The 17,534-nt window shown below is 34.9% G+C and overlaps 1 protein-coding gene across 1 annotated transcript; it reads left to right on the forward strand.

Annotated features, from left to right (window-relative positions):
- Positions 1-13,210: 13,210 nt before the first annotated feature.
- LOC131080058 (F-box protein GID2-like) lies at positions 13,211-13,705 on the forward strand. The gene has a single exon (XM_058018152.2). The coding sequence runs from the start codon at positions 13,211-13,213 to the stop codon at positions 13,703-13,705; it is 495 nt and encodes a 164-aa protein (XP_057874135.2).
- The last annotated feature ends 3,829 nt before the right edge of the window (positions 13,706-17,534 follow it).

Genomic DNA, 17,534 nt, shown 5'->3' on the forward strand with positions numbered 1-17,534 from the left:
AGATCCCTTTATTATTTCATATCATGCTTAGTACATCCATCAGCGAAGGGAAATTATCCCTTTAGCTAGAACATAACATTGACCCTGGGAAGGAGAAAATAGATCACCATAAAGGCTTACATGGTTACCAAAAGTAGTAATATTGTAATTCTCCAAACCTTCAAAAACTAGCTTTAGTAATTAAACATTTTATATATTTTTTTATTTTAAGTTTCTACCAGAGGGGGTAGATCCCTTTATTATTTCATATCATGCTTAGTACATCCATCAGCGAAGGGAAATTATCCCTTTAGCTAGAACATAACATTGACCCTGGGAAGGAGAAAATAGATCACCATAAAGGCTTACATGGTTACCAAAAGTAGTAATATTGTAATTCTCCAAACCTTCAAAAACTAGCTTTAGTTCCTCCCCCATTATTTTCTTTTTTTCCATGTAACCACGACATCGAAAACCCCTACAATGAAACTGCTCTTTGGATTGGCCTTAATCTTGACCAACTCACAGATAACGATGTATCTAAAATCTGGCTTCACCAATTTGTTGGCATACCTAGCAGCTTCGAACCCTGTTGCCTGGATGATATTGCAGAAAAATATCTCTAAAAGGGCCCCATCGTGAATATGGCCACCAGAAGATGAAACAGACCCAATCACCTTTTCAATGGCTGAGAGGACATATAGTCTTCCTCAATAACAAATAACCTCTGAATTTGTTCTTCAGCACTTTCTTGCAAGCAATTACACTAGATCCTAAATAGCTTTATCCCCGCCATCTTAGTATGCTATATGCAAGATGCAGACATTGCATTTTGCAATGTAATTTATAGCCTCTTTGCCAAAAGAAGGTGATCAAAAAATTATACTAGCCATGTGATCACTCAGACCTTATCAGAAAACAAATAATAAAATGGATTTATTCAGATGACGCTCAAAGATATTCTCGACATTACTAGAATTTAGATTTTGGTGCTTCTCTTTTTATTGTGTAGGTTATCTCTCCTACTCATAGTCTGATCTTGCCTCAGTCGTCTAATCATTGTCAGTCTTCCTATCTAGACGGATCCTCCTTATCTATTTTATGACGATTACCCCACACCAACTTGTGAGAAATGTGTATTTTGTGTAGAGTCCTCTGGAAAGGCCTGAAGAAGCATCACTGAAACTTACCTCGAATCAAACACCGCATCCTCAATTCTTCTATTAATACCTTCATTAGCTAAAAAATCTACCTCCCTGTTTTCTTTGCGGTAGATGTGAACTATGGATAAATCTGTAAGGAGCGTTAAACCTCTCTTTGATCATCAAGAACCATCTTGTCAATTTCCTGTTTGACAATTGATTTTTTGCAACTGCATTTACAATTAATTTTGAGTCCCCTTCTATATCCAAATGATTCATTTTTGCCTCTATACACAGCCTTAATCCTCTCTCCAAAGCCATCATTCTAGCTTCATTATTGGAAGCCATCCCAATATAGCCATTAGCAGCAACCACCAGACTACCATTCCAGTCTCAGATTAAGCTTCCAACCTACTTCTGGCATATTCCATCTCGCCAAAATTCTATTTTTATTCTTAGTTTTAATGGTCCATGTAGCATTATCAAGTTGCGGCCAAATACCCTATAGTCTTGTGTCCCATGAGGAATAAGACGTGATCTTTTTAAATCTTAGTTTACCTCTCTCTGTTTCACAAATGGCTCCCTGTATCTAATTTAAAAGTGAGTCGATGGACATCTCCTATTCACTGAATACCCTGTGATTCCTTTCCTTCTAGATATCTTTCATGCAATCATGGTTGGTCCAGTCAACCATACATCACCCCATACAGAAGATACACTCCCAATCGACCATCCACACAAAAATTCATATACAGTGAATTATTTTGTGCAATAGACCAACCCAAACTATCCATCAACCAATCCCAGCATCGAGAAGCAAATTGGCACTGCAGGGGCGAATGATTGGTAGTTTCCTCATTTTCTTTATATAAGGGGCAAATACTCGATCCTTCTATGCCAATAGTTTTTAATCTCCCTTATAAGGATTTTCCCATGTAGTGCCACCCATAAGTAATCTTTGACACGAGGAAGAACCACCTTATGCCAACAAATCTTTGATGGACATTGACTGTCACACCCCTTTCATTGTAGAGTATATCCTAGGTTTACCTTGTACTCCCCATTCTTTGCAGCGCACCAAATAACTTCATCATTGTCTCTGAATAAGATCATTCTCCTATTTTTTTAGTAGATTCTCCATCTTGGAGGCATCCTCTTCACTAAGATCACACATGTCAAGATATTGTCATCCAAAGAAGGAGATACCATCCTCCAAGAATATTACATAATCTATCAGATATATGCCAAATCTATTCTCCATGCCCCCAATCCATTCTCTATTTAAGATTGTCAATTCTCCTTTCCATGAATCCCTCCAAAAACAAAAATTTCCTCTTATTGCCAATTTTCTAGGTTAAGTGCTTTGTAATTATTTTTCTACTCTCCCATATGAACTTCCATACCTTTGAGCCTCCCATAGTATTTTCCATAGTGAATATTCTTTCCAGCACCTTCGAGTCTAGATATTTCCTCCTCATTATCCCACACCACAATTTATCAGGGCATCTATACAATTTCCATGCCAATTTGGCACCCAATGCTCTGCAAATTCATTTTTCGAAGACCAGCACCTCCATCCTCTTTTGTCATGCATATCATTTCCCAATTAATTAAGGGAATCCTTCTCTCCTCCTTAGTTCCTTCCCATAAGAATCGTTTCATGTATCCATCCAATACCGATATAGATTTTCTTCTGAGTTCAAAACATGACATCACATAGATAGGCACCACAGATAAGACTACTTTGATCATTGTGTTTCTACCCGCTTGTGATAACCATCTAATTTTCCATGCCATGGTCTTGGCTTGGCACTTATTAATAGTTTCCCCCAATGCGTGGTCCTACCACATCCCAAGAACAATTGAGCACCCAAATATTTTGCCAAAAATGTAGAAACTTTGAAGCCAAGAATCCCAACGATGCGTTTCTATAGACATTTATTTGTATTTATGAAAAAGATTTCTAATTTTACCTTGTTCATAGATTGCCCCGATGCCTCTGAATATTCTTCTAATGTAGCTTTATGACTTTGGCTTCTACAATAGTGGCCTCTCTAGACAACAGTGTATCATTAGCAAATTGAATGTATGTGTAATCAGGTTCAAATCATTTGAAATTGATATACCCCTCCAATCCCCCAACAACATCCTCTACCTAATACTTTTGATAAGTGCCTCCACCATGAGCACAAAAAGGAATGGAGAAATCAAATTGCCTTGTCTGATTTCATTAGTTGCTTGGAAGAAACCATTCATGGATCCATTATCGAAACCAAATTTGTTTAGGACCTGCAATGGAAACTCCCAATTCACTCGATCATTTGCTTTAACTCACATCAAGCTTAATAACCATTCCTTTAGAATTTTTTCTCATATTTGATTGAATGGTTCATTTCTGAAGTTGTAATGATGCTATATGTTATTTCCCTCCTTGAAATAAAGTCATTTTATTCCTCTGTAATCAGCTTATTGATGCAACATTACAGTTTGTTAGCCATGGTCTTCAAAATAATTTTTTATAATGAATTGCATAATGATATCAGTCTATATTCCTCTATTCGCTCACAATCATTTTTCATGGATATTAGAAAAATGATTGTATTATTTAGTTCTCTGACAAATCTCTTGCTTTTCTAAAAGTCTTCAACCACTTCCTGTATATCTCCCCCCATGAACTACCAACACATTTGAAACAATTTCACTATGAAGCCATCAGGACTGGGTTCCTTATTAGGTTGCATTTGAAATAATGTGCCTCACACTTCCTCTAGAGTGTATGGCGAAGTCAACATTTTATTATCCTCCTTACTCACAATACTGAGAATTATGCTTAAAAGATTATCCGTTTGAGCTGCATCGCTCTGGATGCTAGTGCCAAAAAAATTATGAAAATAGTCCACCACAATCAATCCAATATCATCTACATCTTAACACCAAGTCTCGTCCTCCCTCTCAACACCATCAATTTTGTTAAGAGTGTTTTTCTCCTTCACATATGTGTGATTTTTTTTTGTGTTCGCATCTCCTTCTGCAATCCAAATTTCTCTCGCCTTATATCTCCAATAAATTTCTTCTTTTTCAAGTAGGTCTGCAAGCTTAGTTTTCAACTCCTTTTCTTTTATATATTCTACTTCAGTCATTCCAGTTTGGATATTTTTTTAATTTAAAATATTTAACTCTTCCTCTATATCAATTTTCTCTACAATTTTTTTTTTAAACTCTCCCCATTCCAAATTTTAACCTTTTCTTTAATATATTGCAATATTTTCACTAAGCGAAAGCTAGGCGTACCTTTAATAAAGTTGCATTCTCTCCATCAATATTCCAATTTGTCAATGAGAATCTAATATTTCCACCACATTCTCTCAAACTTGAAATAGCCTCTCGGAGGTTTTTTCGCAATTGCCCATCTCCAACTGGATAGGAAAATGATCTGGAATTATGATTAGAAGGATCAATGAGGAAAATGTCATATTCCTATATATCCATTTGCTTCCTAGAAGAAAGTGATGCAGTCTTTCTGATATATTGGTGAAGCCAATTCTTCTGTTGGTCCAAGTGTATAGACCATTCTTTGGAATTACATCAAAAAGTCTATTCTCCTCTACAAATTGCTTGAAATCGCTCATTACTCTATTTATCTTGGTGATGCCACCACTCTTCTCCCTCAAATCAAGGATGGCATTGAAATCTCCACCAAGTATTGGATTGACTATATCTTTCATCTTCTCCTTCAAAATTTCCCATATCCTCGCTTTGTCTTCCATTTTGGTGGACCCATAAATGTTAAAAAGCGGGAACTTCATGCTTGTATTTCTACACCTGACTTCACACATCATCCTATGGAGATCTTTCTCTAGCAAACGAATGTCAACTTTGAATGGATTCCAAATTACACCCAATCCACTTGACGGTCCTAACACCTCTTTAAAAACACCCTCCCATTTCCAACAAAATTTCAAGAAATTATCTATATTGGCTTATTTAATCTTTATTTCCTCGAGAAGTACAATTTCACTCGGATTCTTCTCCAGATAGTGCCTAAGTAAGTGTCTCTTTTTAGGGACTGATAGGCCCCTGACATTCCATTTAATGATCCTCATTGATCCCCAAGGGAGGCTTTCCCTCCCTTGGTCATGTTCAGGAAATCAGCCACACTTACAATTCCTTTCTCCTTTTCTTTATCTTCCTTTTTTTGCTTATTACTCCTCCTCTCTCTTCCCTTCTTCCTTCTAAGTAATATAAATTAGTCCATTGGCTAATACATCGGGGATATGTTATACCTAATTTATCTATTTCAGAAAAGTTCTCGTCTGAATCTGCCTCTTCCACTTCATTGTCTATGTTTTCCCCATCTATATTTCTATATGTTTCAACAATTAGCGGACCATCATTTTGCCTCTGACTATCTTTAGTAGATGATGAAGTGTTGTGTTTTATACCACCCACTTTCTCTATTAAATTTGACTCCCCTTCACAATGATTGTCATTTATTTTCTATGCGGCTGCATCTTTCTTGTGAACAATGTTTTTCTCCTTTGGCATCCATTTTTTTGTCATCTTAGCCTTCACTCTGTAGTCCTTTTGTACATGATTTCTTTTATTGCATCATGAACAAAAATTATTTTCTTCTTGTATCTTTATTTGCTACAACCAATTGCCTTGAACACATAACCAATTTTTTTTAGTATTGGTCTAACCTCCGTGATACAAATTCTTGCATAGATGTATGAATTGTTGTCTACCAATTCTACATCTATCTCCATAAGAGTTCCCAATGATCTTCCAATTTTTTCCAAGCATTCTTCTGACATATATTTTGTTGGTAAATTATACATTCTAATCCATGTTGGTCTATCATATGGGTTTAAGTTTAGAGGACCAAAATTTGGGTACCATGGTTTCATATATAGTGGATGATCATTCATAGACTAGAGTCCATTTTGCAAGATTTTCTCCTTTTCCTCCACACTTCCAGAGATGCCAACAAAAAACCTTTTGGTAGAAATTTTATAATTGATGGTTTTTTCCTAGTTTTCTTCCACCCATGCCCTAATTTTTTTATGTTTGAAATTAGGCCCAATGATTTTGCAAATAATTTCCAATTCCTCAAATAATTTAGTTTCTACTTCAACTTCCTCTACTATATCAATTGATTGATATATACTATGCATCGAGGATGAACATGGAGATTAGGAGTCTTCCCGATTATCCTCTTCTTGGGATTCCCTTCTATTCTCAGGGCCATTTTGATCACCAATTCCTCCCTTTACCTTACTAAGTATATCTCCCTCCCTTCCATTATGTGGCTTACCAGATCTATCATCCTTAGGTTGTTTTAATGGTCTACTTGCAGAGTGTCCTTTCATCCTTCTTAATTAAACTAATTAATTATAATAAATATAATTAATTTAGATTTAATTATAAATTATGATTTTAATATTAATTTGGTAATTGAAATATGAAATGTTAATAAAAATATTTTTATTTAATTTAATACTTATGAATATATAAAGGTTGATGAAGATTTGAATATAGTTTGTTTTGAATATTAGGAATTGTAGACCACATATCAATAATTGTTTTGGAATAACAATAACTTCTAGATTCTTTGTAGGGATGAGTTTGTCAATTTGAAACTAATCAACTACAAAATTATTTTGGGTTCATATATTATAATGTGTGATCTATCTAGACTATTTTTCTTCACTTTGATTAATGTATTGCAATTTCATTTGTGCTTCAGAATATCTATGGATTGGCACTATTTATAAATACCTTTGTAGAGATATTTATTTGTCACAATAGAATACATTCTCCTAGGTCAATACTAAAAAATATGTACAAATTATAAGTAATAACAATCTTCAGTAATGTGGGTTGGGTGGGTGGGGGTGGCATCATTAGGGATATAAAGGGAATTATTGTGTTGGTCTATGTGGCAAATTTTGGAATCTAGACCCCAAGATTAGTTGAAGTGGTGGGGCCTTCTACGACATATCTCTTACTAACTACAGAGGATTGCAAAAGATCATCATTGAAGAGGACTCCAAAAATGTAATCATGATTCTTTGTGGTGAAGCATCCCCAGGTTGGCTCGTGAAAGAACTCATGGTTGAATTCTAGCACATTCTTTCAACAATTGGACAAGTTTGACTCACCCGCACCCTTAAGGAGGGGAATGAATCTATTGATAGGTTGGCCAATCAAGGTCTGTACACTAGTTTTATTAAACTGTGGACTACCTTGCACGAGCTACCAAGTGATGTTCATGTTACAATCCAGGATGACATAAGCACAAATGTGGTGCAAAGATCTAAGGACTTCCATTTTAATTATGGCCTTTTCCTTCATTTTTTATAATCATTACACAACAGGGAGATTGCCTTTTATATTTGTGAAAAGGGCTACCTTTTCATAAACCATTGTTGTTTGTCATTTTTCCTATTTTAGCTTTGTCTTACCCTTTCCTTGTCGTTGTAACTAGTTTTTTTGAGAATTGGCATACCATGGGGAGAGATCTTATATAGACTGAGCTGGATAATTGTGACAATTTTAAAAAGGATGAAGTTATTTGGTTTGTGATTAAAAGGATAAATATTTTCACCTTTGTTGAGGATATGAAAGGCTTTAATACCTCTCTCTTTGAACAATTATCTCACTTCTTGGATGAGGGAAAGGTGTACATGGGAGAAGTGTCCTTCGCCAACTTTATGGAACTCATAGTGGCTACTGTTGGACTCTTGGTGGAGAGTGTGGCTTTCCCTAAAAAATCTCTCATTTGCAGATTGGATTTAATAGAAAGGACCTCCCAAGAGAATAGGAGGTTGCGCTAATCCTAATGAAATACATCACCCCAGATGGAAAGTATGAAATATTGTACTACCAACTGTTTCTTATGCTAAATCATTTTAGACACGATGTAAAATAAATTTTTCCTTCTAGATGTTTTCATCCCTGACTCAATCTGTTGTTATGATCAAGTCTAAGGAAGTGCTTCACCTTCACTACAGGTTAATCCCCACGCTTTATAATTTCTAGTCGGTTATGTCCCCTTCCAACAACCCTAGTATAAACTTTATTGGCCCCTTTTCGAATCCTACCCTAGTCATGGAGTTGTCTAATAGCCTAGAGACTAATTGTAAAGGTGCCTCCAACTCTACTATAGTCACTCCCCTATCTAAAAAAATGGAAACCTAGGTCAATCTTTAGTGTATTGTTAAGATGAATAATATTGAAACCCAAGCCCAATTGTAGAAATAGAATTATCAAAGGATCGGTCATTGAGGAGGTTATCTCTGAGGACTCCTCTTCCTCCTAAACTATAGGCTCATAATGGACCCCTAATAATTATATCCCTAATGCTACTCTGATAGCCCCTAACCCTTGTATGCCACTTATGGATTCACGTCCTCCCTCCCCTATTTCGTCCCCTGGTGCTTGGGAGTTACTAGAGATAGTGGAAAAATTTAATGAACTTTATATCATGTATAATAGGCAAAATGAAATCATTCATTGGTTCCTATCCCAACTCCACATTGCTAAGAGGAAAATTAATAGACTAGAGGCTTTGGCTGAGGTGGAGGCTAGGACTACTAACTAGTTGGTAGAGGAAAAATATGATAGAGGTTGGATGGTAATGAAGAAGAAAGAAAAGAAATGGATAGGGATATCTTTGACATCTAGAGGACAACCAAAAAATTCTGAAAAGAAAATTGTAAGAAATTGTAGTGTATAATAGGGAAATAGAGTCCAAAAATTTATCTTTTATATAGGTTATCTAGGAAGAGATCGAACAAAGACATGCTAAGAGGAAGAGGTCCATGGAGATTGCGACTAGTACTACTTTGGAGCCAATTAGTACCATGTCATCAAGGTGAAAGTTGAATCCCATAATATTGCTCCTGGCAAGAGCATGGTAAAAGACTATCTTTTACTGAAAAAGCTAAGAAGCTCATACAAGACTAGCAAGCTATTAAACCCCTAGATTGTGGACCATCGGTTGGCATCTTCTATGGGTGGTGTTTTTTGGTGTTGTTTGTGTTTGGTCTTGGTTTTATTTGCAGCTAGTTTTAGTTTATGTTATTCGATGGTTTTGGATTTTTGTTGTGTTTGTTGGTCCTAATGTTGGGTGTTCTCGCTCCTTGTGACAACCCTTTATTTTGATGTCTAACTGCTATGTAAGGGTGTAGGCCCTCTATCAGAATAATCTTCAGTAATGCATGCATATAAATTTGTGAAAAACTAGATTCCCTTTAATGCACCAATCTGATTTTAAACATGTCAATGATAGTTAAATAATGCTTGATGATTGGGACATGAATATAATGGATGTCTTTAAATATAAAGACATGACGTCTCATTAATTTTTTTGTTTATTTATCTTTAGTTAATAAGGATAAAAGTGGGATATCAGTGCAAATTTAATTTAAGGCAAGACTATCGGGTGATAGCATTAATGAATCTGTGACTATGAACTAGTCATAAGATAGAAAAGGGGATAGATCACAAAGGATAACATGTATATAAAAATAAATGTGATTATCTATTTTTATTAAACTAGTTAATAAGACAAATGTATAAGAGTATGTGAGCATTAGAATGAAAATAAATAATAGATGCATAAGAACATGTGAAACTAATTAGATGAATAATCAAAGACAAGAGATATAAATTTACACAAAATTATTTTGTTTATAAATAAATTTATGAGTCATGTTTGTCCTACTCCAAACAATTTAGATTTATTGATGGAAAGAAAAATTATATTATGTGCAAAAGTGAAAAATCAGTTACAAACTTTGTTTACAAAAGTTTTTGAGTTTTGAAATTTCAATATATTGAATTTAAGGCAATGAATTTGTGAACAAGATTAGGTTCCTTATCAACATGTTTCTTAGGATGAGGAGGAGAAGAAATGGAAGTGAGAAGAACATTGGAATCTCACTTTGTGATAATAAAATTATATTTGTGATGTATTTTGGGACCATATGTTTGCTCCAATTGTCTTTCCATATCACTTCTTTCACATATCCATTTTGAAACTTTTGAGATATTGTTAGGAGGTCTCTTTGGTTTGTTAGAATCAATCATGTGTTGGTTTTGGGGTTGAGTAAGATGTTGAAGAAATCTAGGCCTCACATGACTAGAAACATTATTAGTATTTGCTTGATTAAGCTCTTTGTTCTCCAAGGACTCATCTTTAGGAGAGAGAATCAAGGAAAGTGCTAATGATTTCATCTTCTTGCTCCAAGGTATCTTAATCAGTAAGCTAAACTTTGGGAGAAGGATTAATTATATCTATCAATGCTTCATCTCTAGGAAGAATGCCATGCATAGAAGGTAAAGTGACATTAAGGAAGGTGTTTATGATATCATCCTCTTCCTCTAGCATATCCTTATGGGAGAGGAGAATTTTAGGAGAAAGATCAACATCATTCATCAAAACTTCATCCTTAGGAGAGAGAGAGAGTTTTAAAATAAGTTCTAATAATCTCTTATTTCACTAAAGTATTATCATAGGTACATATAATATTTATAAAACTAAACTATCAAACTACCATCTCAAGCATCCAATAAATAAGAGACGTAGTACATGAAAATCATCAAATGATAAAGAGGAAATCACAAGCTAAAACCATCCAAATCCTTAGTCAAAATCTAATGCATAAATCCTAAGGTGAGTACAAAGACTAAAATACCATATTCTATACACTTGTAATAACATCGTCATTGTTCATTTATCAATTTGGACACTTTAATTTAACTCTAATATCTCCATTCAAAAATGTCTTATGATGTGACATGTGTTTGTCAACAAGTGTAACTATTTCTTACAATTCTCTGTGTGTCATAGATGTTTACATTTTTTACATGGGAGGCCTAACTTCCAATGTAGAATGTTTGATCCATTTCTCTTAGATTAGTGATTTTGGAGTAGACTTAAGGTCAACAAAAAAACATCAAGATTAGTTTCAACGTGATTTGGAACTAAAATGAACTTTCTAAAATCACCTAAAATTTATTTTTTTATGCTCTTAACATTAGAATGCAAGGTTGAGTCACATTTCTTAACAACATAAAATTGTATCTACAATCCATTCCATGATGAAAAGCAAGTATAAATTAAAATAAGATTAGATCACTAAAACTAAAAATATTTAGGACTAATATATTCTATTGATTTTATCAACTTATACGTAAAATACATCAAAATTAAGTATCTTTAAAAAAATAAAAAATAAAATTTTAAATTTTAAAAAAAGACCCACATTAAATTAATGGTAAAAATTAAGATATAATACTAAGATTCTCTAGTTAAACAGATGATACAATGCTAAGATTTTAGAATTAGATAACGACTGATCTTTCATCATCACAAAATTTGAAGAGTTAAAGTTATTGACAAATAATATTCATTTAAACACCCAAATAAATTGTGTGATTGAAGAACTTATTAATTATTTGAATAATAATTAATAATAATTAATAATCAATAATAGTCCATTTTAAGTACCATATAATCCAGTGATAAAATGAAAGGTTAACATAAAATAAATATAATAGATTACTCTATTATAGATTCGAACTTGGCATATATCTTGGTAATTGACACTGTTACAGTGATTCGAACTCTAATGCCAGATATGTAACTAATCATAAAAAATAAATAAATAAAGACTCCGTAAGTTGGAACATGACTGGTTATATTTGGATAGATAAGCTTGAATAGAAAACAACAATGGTTGCACTGTATCGCTTCTTTCTCATTGATTAAAAGTGCCGGCATAATAGTAAAAACTCAAATGGGTATTGCCATTTCAGCAATGACATTCACTAAGAATATGGTGTCATCCACAGTCGGCCCTGGTGTTCTCCCACCTTGTCCTTTTTTGTATTTATCCTACTGAATTCCTGGATTCTTCTTCATATAATATATCATGTAATTAACATCTGCTGTTGCATGTAATTAACATCTGCTGTTGTTCTTATGTGGATCTCATTGTTTTGGCAGTTCAAGTAGAGTGATGCAAATGTTAACAGTTAGTTTGAATTTTAGTGTGAATGTTTATGAAAAGGTTGCATATTAAAATTATGTGTATTTATATAGTTTAAAGAAATATGGATGTATCTGATTATGTTTCTAAAAAAATTTTGAAAATGAAGTATAAAGCATATATGTAATATTAAAAATAGAAACAACCACATTACAACAAAAATGTAATTTCATTTATGTAAATTACAAATCTAACAACCTAAAATAATTTTATAAAATTATAATATGTAAACAATTTATTACGGAAACCAAGTGAATATTTTGAGGAGGAAAAAATATATATTTAATTGAACTTTTAAAAAAATTGTTAACTTTTTTTAAATGAGAATTTTAATTCATATGCTTATTACTAGGTTTTTTTACTAATATTATCGTAGTTAATAATACAAGTTTAACCCTCTTCTTTAGATTGGTTGTATTGAGAGATGTTCTAACCAATAAAAGATATTTGCCCTTGAAAAATAGATGTAAGAGATTTTAGGTATTCTACACATTTGTATGCTCATGACATTAATCCCAAGATTTCATACTTTTTTGTTACAATTCAATATGTCTTGGTATTTGGAGACATCCATTTGAACATTAAATTCATTGTCATGGTAATTAAAGACATCCACTTAAACATTAAACTTATGATAAAACAATCATAAAATAATCATTGACATTGATAAGGATTACTTAAGAACATTTCAATTTAGAGCTTTTGAAAAAATCATACTTTATATTTAATTCACTTGTATGTTTTCCTACTTGTTTTTTTATGTTTGTCATGAGTGTAAAATTAATCTAATAAAAAAAATTCACCAAAACAAACTTGACGGTATTAAAATAATATAAAAGCAAGACTTTAAAGACTTTAAAACACTATTATATTATAAGCTTGTCCCAAAGAAACTGGCATAATTGATATGTTTATCTAATGATGGAGTCTATCCCATTAGTTTGTTTTGACAGTTTACAATTCACTGTAATATCTAGCTCTATATAAGTAGAAGAACGTACCCATTTTATCATAAGTATTCAATTTCAAAGAATGAGCAGGGTGGGGGAATCCATGGAGTCCAAAGTACAAAAAGTTGCAGGACGTGAAGTTACAGCTGGTAACTCTAATTCCCATGCAAGCCGTGCAGTATTTGGCAACAACGTGGATATTCTGGAAGAAATCTTGAAGCACCTTGATGCCAAGTCAGTGGGCATCATCTCCTGTGTTAGCAAAGGGTGTCAGCAAGCTGCAGAAAGTGAATATGTGTGGAAAATCATATGTACACACATCTGTCCTTCATCTGTTTTTGAAACAGAGAGGCTACAGTCACTGGTAGCAACCATGGGCGGATTCAAACGCCTCTACATGAATTTCTTGCATCCTCTCCACTCATATTCCCATCATAAGCACTGTTCTTCGCTGAATGAAGATGTCATCAGGCTTTCTCTCTCACTGTTTTCAGTTGACTACTATGAAAGAAGGCTTGAATCTTTGAGGACCAGAATGCCTCCAATTTTAAGATCCATTCAGGCATTACTGCAATAGTTCAGCCTCCAGATTCCTGCACAGATATGGTGGAAAAATCAATGAAAGAGAATCAAAAGGGCATGTTTTATATGAGGCCTGCAGTAAATAATAATGGAGGTTTTTTTTGACATCTGGTCTGTAGATGGATTGGCTTTGCCCTAATTGAGTTGCCAATGAGAAGTTAGCTATTTAAGATTTGAGTCCTGTTTGTCCTGCTCCAAACAGTTTAGGTTTACTGATGCAAAGGAAAATTACAGAAACAGTCTTTGGAGATCAGTTAATAATTTTGTTCACAAAAGTTTTCAAATTTTGATATATTAAATTTATTGTCAAAGGCAATGGATTTTCATGATTATTGTTCTTTCTCTTTATTTGGCGACACTATCAGTCTCTCTGGCATGAATGAGATCACATATCAGATTTAGTGTCTCATTCAGAATCATGCTTATGTTATGGCGTTAATTACTTATTTGCAGAAAAGTGCTCTCCTTTTTTGCTTTGTTGAAGATAATTCTGCATGAATGAGATCACATAAAAATTGAATATACTAAAAAATAGTGATGTAATAGCATTTATTACTATTGGTGTAATTATTTATTCATCTTGGATATAATTAAACTTTACTTAAGTTTACTTAGGTACATGCATAACATTGTAGTTTGCATATGAGACACTTAGGTAGATGTGATACATTGGGAGTCTGTATGTAGGAGAATTTCCACCTTTTATGGTGTGATCTTGTTGTTACATTCCATCTTTGGGTGATCCACCTCATGTGGAATATTTTACTATTTCTCCTGCATACCCTTGCATCTCATTGAGCCACATGTCATCATTGTGTGCTCTCTTGTCTCTTAGTCTTGCCTTTATAAGCATGTTCATCTACATTTTATGTAACAATTCTGATGATCCAGTTGATCTCTTTTGCATCTTAATAGGAATACAGTTTATTCTTGTCATATTTTATCTCTCTTATCACTGTGCTATCTTATGGTCTCTTTGATCTTGGTTGCTTCAAGCATAATCTCACATAGTATCAGAGCAGTTGGAGCACCTTTGTATAGCCTTTGGAGAGAATTTTTAGGAGGTCATGAGGCAGATCTGAGGAGAAACATCTTCTAGAGGCATCCTAAACCAAATCCGACCTCACCATTGAGTCCAGGTAGCCGTTTCCATGAAATTTGACTATAAATTTGCCTATATTGGGTGAGAAGTCAATTTCGGGGCTTAGAGGAAACAATCAACCTATTAGGCTATACGATACGATTTTTGTTAAAAATAATAATTTTATTCTTCTGCAAATTTTATTCCAAATTTTCATTATTTTAAATTCGGAGTTTTTCATTTTTTTTAAGTCTTATTGTTAAATAAAAAAAAATCAAAAATTCTATTATTTGGGGGGGGATTTTACCCCACCCCCCGTACTGTACGTAACCTGCGTGTTTGCAGGCACTGTCAATCCTCCTGCCACGGCCATCTGTACCTCCCGACAACCCGCTACACCTACCGATGGCCTGCTCCTCCCCATTGACGGTCTACCGCCGGCCTCCGTCTCTGGCTAATCCGCCGCCTCCAACTGCACATCCTCCACCCATCGTTGTTGGGCATCCTCCCGCTAGGCTTATCCTTTCTGGCCACCGTCCCTGGACTTCCCGCAGCTGTCGGGAATCATCACCGGTAGCTTGCACACGTGGTGGCTACTCTCCATAATCGTCAATGGCACCGACATTAGCAACCGGCCATTTTTTGTGCCACGCAGGTGCCACGTGGAATGTTCTGATTCCTCCTGCCATCTACTCCTTCCGCGCCAAGTCAGTGCCCTGTCACCCGACACCTGTACGCCAACTCGATGCCACATTAGCAGTACAGCCTGCCTAGTTGACCTGCCACACAGACTTCCACGTCATTTGTACGGCCACCACCTAAGCATCCTTGTTAGCAGATCCGTACGGTACATCAACTTTTTCCACCAATCGGATTGTGACATGTCATCAGTCCGTACAGTTCGGACGTATAGTCAGCAGGGGAGTGAAGTTTTCTGCAACAGTCATACGGCCATCAAATTTAACACAGTGGTTCTTGACGTCAACTTTTTTTTGAGAATCTAGCAGACCCCTCTCATTGAGCTTTTTGATTTTGGAGTTCAACTTCAAATGGCCATATCTTGCTCGTTTTTTCTCCTTTTTTGGTGCAATTTTTTTTGAAATGGGCTAAGTTTTGTGTAATTTCACATGGTGTTGTTATTTTCTGATTTGGGTGGACATATTTTTCAGAAAATTTAGTTTTTGGTGACTGTACTTGTCCAATCCCCGTTTCTGCAACTTCCAAGACTCCGTTTGGGCTCATACAAACTCCTTTTCAGGTGCCCTTTTTTTTTTAAGTGCATAATTTTTTGTCTACTTTCATAATCTGCTATCAATTTTCAGTGATTTTGAGTGGAAATTGTACTTTCATCATATGGTCTTTTTTGACCAATTTGGCACTTGTACCGCATAGATCTATCTTTTTGGTCTTTTGAATTGTAGTTCTAAGCCTATTGGGGCAATTGTGAAACAGAATCAAAAGTCCACCTTACCATTGTTTGCAAGTGGCCTATTGTACACACCCTACATATAAAGTGCTAGGGGGTACTTTGATTGAGTGAATTTGGGGGGGGTGTCTCTTTTGCTTTTGTGTTCTTTCTTTTTTATACTATGGGTTCTCCTAAGTTTCCTCTTTTAACCCCTCATAATTATGCTACTTGAAAAATTGATGCATGGAGTAAACTAATGGAAAAAGGGTTAACTCATTACATTGATGGAACTATTGTTGCTCCCGCTGATCCTAAGGTTGATCCTAATTCTCACTTGAATTGGCTCACTAAGAACATCATGACAATTGGTACCTTAAGAAAGTATGTATCAAAGGATCTCATCTTTCATATTGAAAAATGTACCTTAATTAAGGATGCTTGGCAAAAGTTTCAAGACTTGTATGGTCAAGTTGATGAGATTAGGGGATATCAAATTGATAGTGATCTCACCATGTTAGATCCCAAGAAATTTGATACTATACAAGATTGTGTCACTAAGGCAAAAGAGTTGAGGGCACAACTCAAGGATTGTGGCATTGATAAGAAGGATACTCAATTGATCTTCAATTTGATCGGCAAACTTCCACAAGAATATGCAGCATTTGTTTCTAGTTTCAAAACCCATAGGATGACAATGGGTTCAATCTACGCAATGCCTACATTTGATGCTTTCACTGAAATGTTGATGATGGAACAAACTAAGTTGATAAGCATGGGCATTCTTAAGACTTCTAAGTTTCAAGCATTAGTGGCAAATCAAGGAAACAACTTGGAAATCAAGGAAAGGATAACTCAAACAAGAAGAAAGGCAAATCAAAGCCTAAGGACAAAGCACCACCTTCTCTACAACAAGGAGATTCATCCTCTTCCAAGAAGGACAATTCACCAAAGAAGGAGAGACCTACTTGTGCCTATTGTAAAAAGGTTGGTCATGAGGAGCATCGTTGTCATTCTAAGAAGATTGATGAGCTCACACACATCCTCAAAAAGAACAACATTGATTTGCCTAATGCCTTCAAGAAAGAGGATTCATCACCTTCCACTTCCTCAAAATAAAAGGGGAAAGGGAAAGCATTCATGGCCTCAACAAGTGGTAAGACTCACTCTTTTTGGAAAAGAAAAGGACAAGCTCTTTGTGCTACTTCAAGTCGCGATTCAGGTAGATGGCTTCTAGATTCAGGGGTTTCTCATCATATTGCATCTTTGCATACTATGTTTTCTACATTTGAGCCTTGCACCATGCTGCAAATTTTAATGGGCAATCATACATACATG

This window comes from Cryptomeria japonica, chromosome 3, assembly GCF_030272615.1.
Source record: "Cryptomeria japonica chromosome 3, Sugi_1.0, whole genome shotgun sequence".
NCBI classification, from domain to species: Eukaryota; Viridiplantae; Streptophyta; class Pinopsida; order Cupressales; family Cupressaceae; genus Cryptomeria; species Cryptomeria japonica.